Raw genomic sequence first — 11,291 nt, forward strand, 5'->3', positions numbered from 1 at the left:
TGGATGGCTTGAGAACTGTTTCTGTCACTTTTGTCTCTGATCTTTCAACCAGTTGCTTTTTGTGTCCCCGAGATAGAGGTGGGGGTTAACCTGTTGACTGATGTCTGCTGTCTTCAGTGTTCCAGTACCTGTGCTGGTGGGTCCCAGCGGCGTGTGGTTGTGTGTCAGGATGAAAACGGATACACCGCCAATGACTGCGTGGAGAGAATAAAACCCGATGAGCAGAGAGCCTGTGAATCTGGCCCTTGTCCTCAGTGGGCTTATGGCAACTGGGGAGAGGTGAGAGCGAACCGTCCACTTCTACATCCTTTGGGGAAAAACAGACACCAAACAGTGTTATTGTTCATAGTTTATTTTAAGGAAGAACTAGTTCTCGTCAAACCTTCTCGATTTCGGATTAACTAGGAGACCTGTCTTAATTCCGCACTATTTTTAAAAGTGCATTTATTACCAAATAGAGACACCTTGAATACACTGGAGAGAAAAATTAGGGAAGAATACAGATGAATGCTAGTTTAAGTTGTTAACCTCTGTTGACTAAAACATGGACGCTTTTAAAGTGATTGAAAATATGTGTTAAATCAGTCAATGGAAATTTTGCCATCCTCTTCCTAGTTCTGAGGAGTTTGTGATGCACCCTTATTCCCATGGCATCATGTTTCCCAAAATTTCAAATCCCCAATGAAACTAGAATAAATAGGAGCTGTTACTCCTGTCAAAGGTGATGTGTTTTAATCGTAGAAGTGAAGAATTAGCTGTATAGTCGCAAATGAAATTCTTCAGCTGTTACCTTTTAAGAGCTGCCTGTTATGACGGGTGAAAGGCAAGAAAGCATTTCGAGCAAAACGAAACTGGGTCCCACTCCCAGCCCTGGCTCTTATAAGCCTTCTGGCTTTGACAAATAATATAACTTCGCCAGATTTCTGTATTCTCGTCTGTAAATGGGAGTAATAATGGCACTACTTAACAGTATTCATGTGTGTTATACAAGATAATGCATGTCAAAACCTAGCGCACAGCCTTCAATCAGAGTTAGCTGCTATTCTAATAATGACAGTCGTTAGCATTACTGTTATGGGGGGGTGTAATTAGGTTTATTTAGTTATTTAATAGAGATACCGGGAAATGAACCCAGGACCTCGTGCATGCTAACCACGCGCTCTACCACTGAGCTATACCGTCCCCCCAACTATTATTATTAAATGGGGTTTTGAGCCATTATCATGCGTAAGACTTAGATGCTTATTGATTGTGTTTAATTAACAAAGAATATATTTCTCTAGTCTTAAATTCACAGAGAGGGCACAAATGTAAAGTTAGTTGAGTTGTTCTGTCTTGACTGTAAAATGTATAAAATCAAGCATGAGGACTAACATCTTGGAGACCTTCGTGCCAAGGCAGGTGGGGGAACAAATGAGATGGAGGTGTGTTAGTCCACCACACTCCTGGCTAACCAGAATCGCACGTCCACACTTCATGGTTTCATACACGTAACGCAGTAGTCATAAGCAGTCATAACAGAAAGTTTTGTTGACTTTCTTTGATAATACGTCATTCTAGGGGGGCTTTGCTTGGAAGGCCGGAAGGGAAAGTCAGGTTTTGAGACTTGTGTATTGTGAGTTTCCCAAAACTCCTCGTAAAGATCTGTCCTGTAAGGCCTGTGCTTAAGCTTCTGTAATTGGATGGGGACCAGGAGAGTACACGCATTTGCTGGGATGCTTGCTGTCAGCACGGACCAGATCCTTCCAAATTCTGTGGGCGATCTGGCCTTGACACAGCAGGGAAACTGTCAGTGTTCCTGGATGTGAGCACAGCAGTGCTGTCCAAGAAATACAGCTTGTTCCTGCCTCAGAAGTGTGGGCCTGGCCAGCAGTCAGAACCTTATCCAGCGTTCCCACTGCACTGTTTACTCATCCTCAGGGAAAACCAGCGTTGTCCTCAGATTCAGAGATAGTGTAAAATATTTTAACGTCACAAAGGTCTATGGAGACTGGAGTCACAGAACAGCCAGAGGTTGGTGACAGCTTCTTAGAGGTTGCCAGAAAATAAAACCAGCTAAGTCGTTATTTCCTTTATTTGGTACTGAGTGGTTTTGAGATTTTTGTTTGTTTGATTTGTGGTTTTGACTACCTCAATGAAAAGACTGTAATCTTATCCTTGACATTTGCTGTTGAATTGACCTTGATCAAGTTAACCCCTCTTAAGCTCAGTTGCCCCATATATAAAATGCAGTGAATACTTACCCTCTCATAATTACCCTCTCCTCTTGCTGAGTTAATATATCTAAAAGCCCTTAGTATAGGTGAAGAGGAAATGCTCAGTAAACAGTACCGGCCATGAAGGCAGAGGGCTCCAGTCTGCTGTACGTATTACTTTTGGTAATTCATTCTGCCTGCGGACTTCTCTTGCCTGATACCGTAAGAGAGTTTGGCTAAGACATTTTTCCGATGGGAAAAGAAAATTTACCACCAGCTGTTCAGACAAAATAACACCAGCCCTCCTTTTCCTTCTTGCAGTGTACTAAGCTGTGTGGTAGAGGCTTGCGAACGAGACTGGTGGTCTGTCAACGGCCCAACGGGGAACGGTTTCCAGATCTGAGCTGTGAAATTCTTGATAAGCCTCCAGACCGGGAGCAGTGTAACACACACGCTTGTCCTCAAGACGCCGCATGGAGCACTGGCCCTTGGAGTTCGGTACGGCCCTAACTTTTCTGTTTGCTAACGACATGATCTAACTAGCATGCCCGATTCCAAGGTATTCTGGGGCAATCCTCTGAGATCAATAATTATCCTACTGGCAAGGGCATCCCTGAAACTGTGCTGTAAACAGTCTGTTTGCTTCCTACTGACCTACAGCAGAATTAATTTTTCTTGTCATATTGCCAAAGTGACTTTACCGAATACATGTACCTCATATAGGCCTGGTGCCAACGCCAAGAAGTAGCATCCTTTCCTAGAACTAGGCTATATATGTGTGTGTGTGTGTGTGTGTGTGTGTGTGTGTGTGTGTGTGTTTAAGATACTGAATTGTATAATTATTGAGCTCCAAAGTGATTTAAGCAGACAACTCAAAAGCAAGTATTCTTTCCTCTTCTAAGCTGGTAGTTTTGACTTTGGCAGGAAGATACCTGCTTATTGAGGCCAAAGCAGTTTTTTTCTTCAGTGACTATACTTTGCCTCTCTGTGTGACTCGGGTACAGTTCTCAACACAATCACTACAAGAGCTATGCCCACAAAATCGACTGAAGTCATTTGGATAATTCAAAAGACCAACCGTGGACTCAGTGACCTGATGCCCTTTCAAGGCATCTGAAATGTTCTCTCTCTCCTATCAAGACACAAAGCCTGTTTGAGACCATTTTAGTTCGGTCCCAGGCTTCTTTGTGATCAGCTTTTAGCTGACATTGTGAGACAGGTTTGCCACTTGTAAATATTATGTGAACTTGTGGGGCAGCTCTTGGCAAACAGAAGAATCGGCTGTGTCAAAACAATACTTTGGCTAAATCGTGCCATTGGCTTGGAGCTGCTAGGGCTGTTTGATGTAAATAGAGTAAACATTCCTGTAAATACATAAATTGCACTGAAACCGAATTCATATTATATGAAGTCATATCCAGAAGGCTTTTTTATTTCAGAGGGTTCTGGGGAAAAGTCTTAACCATTCCTGAAACTAAAAATCAGATTAACTGACCTGACATGGCCAATACCTGTTGACGCTTCTAAGAGTCAAAGGTTTTGGTGTCTGCAGGTTGAACACTAGCTGTATAACTACTGTGCTTTGTGTTAAGTAGAAATCTAGAATTTATAGAGTGGCATCTCCACTGGTACTATTCAGCTGAGCTGTAAGGATCTGATTCAAGGGCGTTTCGGATGTATTTATTGTTCACCTAGAGTATTTTGTCTGCAATCCTGGCACTCTCCCAAAGTGAATTATTTTTTTTAAAAAGATCAGAAATAATCTTAGCATGTCAGGACCATCTCTGACATTCCAACTTCCCAAAGTCACCTACTCCATATTATTTTTCATGAAATTTTCCCATGATACTTCACCCTGATCATTCAGCCAACACCAACACCACACTGGCGTTACATATCAGAGAGTCCAGTTGCTCTCTAAAAAGTTGTGTTTCTTTAATATTGACCAAAAAACATCTCCTACCCCTCAGAGGGTGTGTGTGTATGACATAATCATATCATATTATATATTATATGTTGTATATAATATATAACACATACTATATAATATGTATTAGTTTCCAAAGCATTCCTTCTTGAAAAGTTTCTAAACACAGCTTAATTTCTTTTTTTTACACAGAATCACCACCCTCTCCCACAGATATTTTAAGAGCTTAAATGCTTAAATTGTAAAATATGTTCTGCTAATTAATGTAACTGAAGACTTTCAGTTTTTCTTATTGGTAGTTGTTCTCGGTCCGGCTCATAGTTTTCTGAAACACACACAGAAAAAGAGAGGGAGAGATTGTAAATGCTCTGTAGTGCACAGGAGCAAATACATGGATTTTAAAAATATTTTTGCTGCCTGTATGATTTTAATGCCTCCTTGGTAAAGTGATCATTATTTGAATATATATTTAAATGCCTCTGCAGCCTGGGAGCAAGACCACTTCTACAAGGCTTTTCACTGTGATTTTTTTTTAAACTGAATCAAAAGCATTTTATTTAAATAGATACATTTGTAATATATTACTTAAAGTACACGTGCAAGGGCATCCTTTGAGATTCTTACTGTAGGGTTTGGATTTTACTTTTATGTTGATTTTTTTTTTTTTTTTGGGATGCTTTGGAACTGTCTTAGTAATTCTAAATTGAAGCATACCTCAGTGAATTGTGTTAATAGCCATAAAGCCACTTCCATGGTGCTTGATCATTGTAAATGACAGTGACATTAACAACAACAAGTATGTTTGAGGTGCTAACATGTTGCTTTCAGCAGAAAGCAAAGTAGATTTATTAGAGACCAAGGCCAGCCACTAGTCCTCCTCCGGCTAAGTTGCTTTCTTTCCCCAAGTCCTCCCACCCTGGAAATAGTATGAGAAGTGACTGCTGCTGTGGGAGTAGGCCTTTCTCAAGGTCAAGAAGGAGATAGCCTAGTTCAACAATTGTTACTAAGGAGCAGTGTTTAGAAAACACAAACTCCAAATTGCTGTTAGCATGGCTTCCAGACTCTGGAAGCTTCTGTGAATGTAGGATTCACGTACCCCATTTTAAGACCCTTAGTTCTGGCTCAAGTCACTACAGATTTAGAATCCTAATTGTGGAAAGCATCTTCCCCAGATTTCCTCTCTTCTGTCTTCTTCTGAACGTAACCTTGCACTCTGACTTGGTAATGTTTTGTTTTTGAAATAAGGTTCTTACACTGATCTGCCAATTGCATGCACACGTCCCGTGACTAGAGGGATAAATTGGAAAGAGAGCTCTATACTGTCAAAGTACAGCAGGAAGTAGGTTAAAAAATCTGTACCATTCTAGCATAAGCTGATCCAAGATATTAAAGTAAAAAAGATTGCTAGGTGATGTCACCTACCCAAGATGGTTCTTTGTGCTTTGCCCCAGGCCACATCGTACTTGCTGATCATCTTGGAGATTTTGGTTCTCCTTAGGAGAAATGGCTTGTGTGAGTTTTTCATGACAAACCTGAAAGCATTCTCTGAGTCTTGCTTTAGGTGCTTTGGAATAATGCTTGTCGACCCAAATAATGAGAATTTATGAGCTCACGAAGGAAACGTGCTTTTGTTTCTGCCTGGTCAACTTATGAATTTGTGTCTACCTCATTTTCATATTAAAGTTTGCAGCTTCTGTAGGCAGGAAGAGAAAATGTCTGACATCAGTATTTTACCTCCTTACCCCATCTATCTCTAGCAAAAAGATTGTAAATATCACTACCACACTTTCCGAATACAGTTTTAAGCCGCCAAGCCTAGTATTATCTGAATATTTGGAGTAGTACATATTTCTATGTGTTTATATAATAAAGCATATTTATTTTTTTCCATGTTATTTAATTTTATATACAATGTTTAAAAATCACTGTTTTTTAGCAGACTGTAAAGGCAAATAGGCTGTGTGCTTAGAAATGCATGTATATGTTTCTTTCGGTTTTAAAAAGACACACTTTAATTCTGTAAATCCTCTCCTGCCTGTACCGTCCCTCTCCCAAATCTGAGTAGCCAAGTGTCAAGCCTTTATGTAATTGGAGAGTTGTAAAAAATGTATATCTGAAAGGGATACTTTAAGAAATATTTCTGAATTGGAAACGATGCTTAGTGATATAAACAAAAATATATGAGGCTTAACATTTTGTTGTTTTTTTTTTTTCTTTTCTAATACTGTTGTCCTGATTGATTGAGTCTCAGCTCTGAAATATGAATGCTCCATGTACTGAATTTGTAGAGAATGATGGGGCGTAGCCGGAAGACAGAACAAGTGGTTAGGAGAAATGGTTCTGAACATGTAACAGGCGGTCGGTACAGGAAAAAGCTCACCTAATGTGCATCAATTTGATCATACCTTATTCTTTGTGTTCAAATAACTGTAAAAAAAAAAAACTTACAACATTTGTCAACCTTGTTATTTGTTCACCTGCAATACATGTCAGAAGGCATTTCTTATTAAAGAAAAATAAAGAAAATGTAACAACGAACTTGAACTTTTCAGAAAAATGATAAATGGTGAAGATGACCTCAGACCTCTCCTGGTTCCACATTCCCCTACTGAGCCTCCATTTTGCACTGTAGTTTTTCAGGGTAATTGAAAGTGAAAGGGCCAAAAAAGGGAGTCCCTGTGTGAGTTTGAGGCTTTTTTTCCTAAGGTGCTGAATAAGATAACATCTACAAAGCAAATGATGCTAGCTAACCTTTACGGAGTATTTACTACATACCAAGCCCAGTTAAGCCCAGTTAAGCAAATACGTGTCACATTTAGCCCCCATGTTACCCCATGAGAGAGGTGTTCTTTATGAATCCTTTTGACTATGTGATAATCCACTTTAGTGATAAGACTTCAGTGTCAGTATACTGACCGTATTAATCCAGTTTATTTGGGTAGAAAGAAACAGCCCATGTTCAGAATAAATTTTTTAAACTCCTGTTTCTATTCAATAAAAGGACATGCTGAAAACTCAAACTCCATCTAACCTCAACGTTGTTTAGCTAATATTGACATTGTCCATTTGACTCCAGCAACAACAACAACAAAATCCAAATTTATAACATTATCAGTAAATTCCCATGACCAGCAGCTAGGAACGCCTCATGCTAGTTATGTTTAAGGAATGGCAAAACGTCTCTCCCTTTCATTTTAAAGATACACTAATAGCCAAATTAGGAGGGTGATATCAAGATTTTGACCAGAAGGACTGTCACATTAAATGAATATGCATTTTTATATTTATATAAGATTTTTTTTTAGTAATGAAGATGTCTTAAACATACTGCTGGTATCTTTTAAAAAAGAAGTAAGAAGCATGTTAGTTGGCTCTGTCGATATAGAGTATAACGAATAAGGTTTTTTTTTAAGGAAAACATGACATGTGAAATTACAGCAGTGAGCTCAGGGTAGAGGGAGACTCCATAAACCGCTCATCTTAAATGTGCTCAAAAACAGCGAAACACTGGCCTGCATCTGTTTCATTGAAGATAAAACTTAGCTAGACTTTTTTCTTTTCTGTATTTCCAGTGATTGTATGCCTATCAGAGACTCTGTTCCTGCCTTCTGATAGCTGATATTTCAAGATAGCTTGACAGATTTCTCTTTTTGCCATTTTAAAAAGTCCAAGGGCAAGGAGCGGGGTGAGGGGTAGGAGGGCCTTTTGACCCTGAAAAGGAGTGTAGGTTCCCTCCCTGACTCAGGTCAGCGAGTTGCCCTTCTGGAATGGACGGGAATGGAAACTCCGGAATGTGGATTGGGAGGTGGAGGCTGCGTCCACCTCTAATTGGCTGGGAGGGAATCCTGATTATTAAAGGCTGTTGAGGAAGATTTATCTTATGGGGAGGGAGTAAAAGATTCTGGGTTGTTCCTTTAAAACAAAAAGGCATTCATTTTTCAGCTAATACTTTTTATTTGTCTACTGTGGGGCCAGGGTCTTCTAAATGCTAAGGATACAGCAATGAACAAGTCAGAGCTATTCATTCTAGTGGAGAAAGAGAAACTTTGGTGTTAAACAAACAAAACTGAACATGTAATGAACTGACATTTTTTCCTGACAGCCTTACTACAGCCATGAAAATAAAAATACAAATTGCTTTTAGGATGGAGATATATCTACCTATCTATCTATCTATCTATCTATTTGTATATGTGTGTGTATATATATGTATCTCCATCCCAACAGCATTATATATATACACACACACACATATATACATATATATATTCATGGTGGCTAATGATCTTTAGTCAATAAATATAAATTATTGATCATGTCTTTCCTTTTAAATGTGCAGTTGCCCAGTCGTTCTCAGTGATAAATGCTGTAGGCTGATAAGGTGGATCCTTTAAAAGCCTCCTATCAGAAAATATGCTTCTATTCACCTTTACATTAGCACCCAGACATGAATTCAGTGGTCTGAGAGCCGGGATGAGTGGAGGGCCTGGCTTTCTGCCTCTCCCTGCCCCAGTGCCCACCACCGGGATCCTCAGCCTTCACACAAGTGTGGGAAGTTGTGGCTGAGGGTCCGTGCTGTTTAATGGGTACCAATAAATAGATCTGAAGTGTGTGGATCACCACACCACCATCCTTGCTTCTTGCTGTTTTTGTGTCCTCTAAAGTGGGATCACTTTTCCTAGATTGTTTTAATCACCACAACATCCCTTTTTCAAAAATTTATAAGATAGAAATTGGGCAGCCAAGAAAAGAAGTATACAGGAAGTATTATGGGAAACAATCAATGTAGGCTGAACCTACAAAGCCATCATTCTTGGCCAGATCTGCATTCCCTGTATCCTACTGGAAAGAGGGTAAGCCTTGGCCAAAGCAGTCCAATAACTTGGGAATTTGGGAAATATTCTCTATCTTTGCTGTCCAGTATGGAAGCCCTTAGCCACAGATGGCTAACATTAAGCACTTCTAATGTGGCTCAGTGTAACAGGGGTACTGCATTTTAAACTGTATTTAATTAAATCTAAACAGCCACCTGTGGCTGGCGACTACCGTATTGGACAGGGCAACCTCAGGCAATTGGCATTTAATATTCAACTGGCCAATAAATCAATAAATTTATAAAAATAAACTGGGGAGAAAAACCACACATCAGCATGTAAGGGCTTCCTATGTAGGGTGCTCTTGCATGCAATAAATACCACCCTCTTATCCTTCTCTGTTTTGTGCCTTTGTTTTGGAACACTTCAATGGGTGTTCCCTGACAGCTGGGCATGGAAAAAATAGGACAGTGAAAAGAGGCTTTCAGAACCAGCTGTCTTGAGAGAAATAACTCCAGGGTCTCTATGTAAAAGCAGCTGTTAAAACAAACTCTCCTCTTGTATATCTCAGAGTTCAAGTTCAGTGTGGCAGTAAGTTCAGTTAAGGAGAAAGAATGTTTATGTGTTCTCTGGATTGGAAGGGCAAGGCTGGATTGATGCTTTTTAGAAGAAGGCAAAAATGGAAAACACCAGGTAGCCACCTTGTAGAAGCTTGAATTCCAAGGGATCATTTCCTCTTTGAAGGAGAAGTTCCAGGAAGGCCGCTTTTGTAGTCACTGAGCCCTGTAGGTAAAGGTTGAGCAGATTAGGTTTAAGGAAGGAGTCTGTTTCAAAGATAATTCAGAAGAATCGGAGTTGAGGAAATGTCTCCTCCACCGCTGTAATTGCTGTCATTTAACTTCGCAAAACTTAGCCTCCCCAGGGTTAAGAAAACCATAATGGCTTGATTTCTTACCATACCCGATACTAATGACCCCAGAAATTTAAATACATATAACTACATTGGCTGCAGATGGACTAATGATATATCCTCAATTCTCTTTTCTAGGGGCTAGATAGAATTGCTGTTGGGTTTTTTTCCCCCTTGAGGGTGACATCTAAATTAAACTATAAATGCCTTTCAGATGGTCTATTTTTTTTAGAAGCCCTTATTAATTTATTATTCTTACTCTTAGGTTGCCTATACACTAAAATAGGAAATAAGTGAAATAATTCTCCCTAAGCCTCTTTCTTCTGAAGTATCTCAGGAAGTGAATGAATGGGTGGCTTCAGTTATCCGCAAAAGAGCTGTTTTCCCCTCAGTTTTGTACAGTGCATTTCCTCCCATAGTTATAGGGATGGCTTTGACTTTTTGTTGTAACAGTCACATCTTGGAGCATTTACTTTTTGCTAGGAGTTATGCAAAGCAATTCACCCACATCGTCATATGTAATCTCTTCTGCTTGGTGAGGTGAGCACCATCAGAAAAGTTAACTAGCTGGCTCTAAGTCAGACTGGGGCTGAACCAGGATTTGAACCCGGGACTTTGTAACTTTCAAGCCCCTGGTTTTAACTGAGATATAATCCCTTCTTATTACTGCATAGTTGGTGAAGCGGTGAGAAGCTATGGAAAGAAGATGTCTACAGCGTAAGATTTCCTGTTCTTCCAGATAGTAACTAAATGACATAGTCTGGCATTATTGAGCCATTTACAGATTTTGCTCAGAGATCCTAAGGGATGAATATGAGAAAATTGATTCTTTTAAAATTAAACCAGAAAAAGAGCAAGTTCAGGGGCTTCTGGAAGATTTGGAGGAAAATAAGCATCCAGAATTTATTAAGCAAGCATTAAGTGATATTTCTAACATTTTAATACACAAAGAGAAATAGAATAACTTGAGGTAATAAATCTAAGCGTTTTCTCTGTACAGTAGATACATAAATAACCAGGATGATTAGACTTTGTTAAAGCCAGTTGGGGGTTTGCAAACGTCTGTGGTGATAAGAGCTATTGTAGAACGTGACACACTGTTGCACCAGAAGTGAATTATGAAAAATGACAAAGTTAAAATTTATCAAAAAGCGACCTCATGCCAGTAACTCTCTGGTTGAAATAAAACACGTTAAATGCGTTGAAATATCCTCCAAACTCTTTCTTGAGCTAATACTAAGCTGCTAACAGGAGTTGAACTCTTCTTTTGGCAATGCTAAGTCTTATTCCTTCCCGTTGATAGGACAGTCAGCCACTTTGAGATCTGTCCTTGCATTCTCTTCTTTTTTCACCCCTCATCCTCCCAACTATTGAAGTGGTCCTGCATCTGTGTGGCAGGTGAACGTTAAGACATGGTTATGGTTTGGAAGATGTGTAAGATGAAG

General features: G+C 39.6%; 1 protein-coding gene and 1 long non-coding RNA gene across 18 annotated transcripts in view; one reads left to right on the plus strand and one right to left on the minus strand.

The window, feature by feature from the left end:
* The window catches only part of ADAMTS9 (ADAM metallopeptidase with thrombospondin type 1 motif 9), a 156,972-nt gene that overhangs the window by 86,990 nt on the left and 58,691 nt on the right, over positions 1-11,291 (plus strand). For all 6 annotated transcript variants that reach the window (XM_074344528.1, XM_074344524.1, XM_074344527.1 and 3 more), the window contains 2 exons: positions 118-279; positions 2,517-2,693. In XM_074344528.1, coding sequence (XP_074200629.1) covers positions 118-279; positions 2,517-2,693 — 339 coding nt within the window. The remainder of the gene's footprint in view (positions 1-117; positions 280-2,516; positions 2,694-11,291) is intronic.
* Positions 265-11,291, minus strand: part of LOC105066574 (uncharacterized) — a 34,086-nt gene continuing 23,059 nt past the window's right edge. For 11 of the 12 annotated variants that reach the window (XR_012499903.1, XR_012499896.1, XR_012499906.1 and 8 more), the window contains one exon: positions 9,419-9,719. This is a non-coding gene — a long non-coding RNA (uncharacterized LOC105066574). Of the gene's footprint in view, positions 308-9,418; positions 9,720-11,291 lie in introns of those variants that run through there. The other variant, XR_012499901.1, reaches the window with a different exon arrangement.

This window comes from Camelus bactrianus, chromosome 17 (assembly GCF_048773025.1).
Source record: "Camelus bactrianus isolate YW-2024 breed Bactrian camel chromosome 17, ASM4877302v1, whole genome shotgun sequence".
NCBI lineage: Eukaryota > Metazoa > Chordata > Mammalia > Artiodactyla > Camelidae > Camelus > Camelus bactrianus.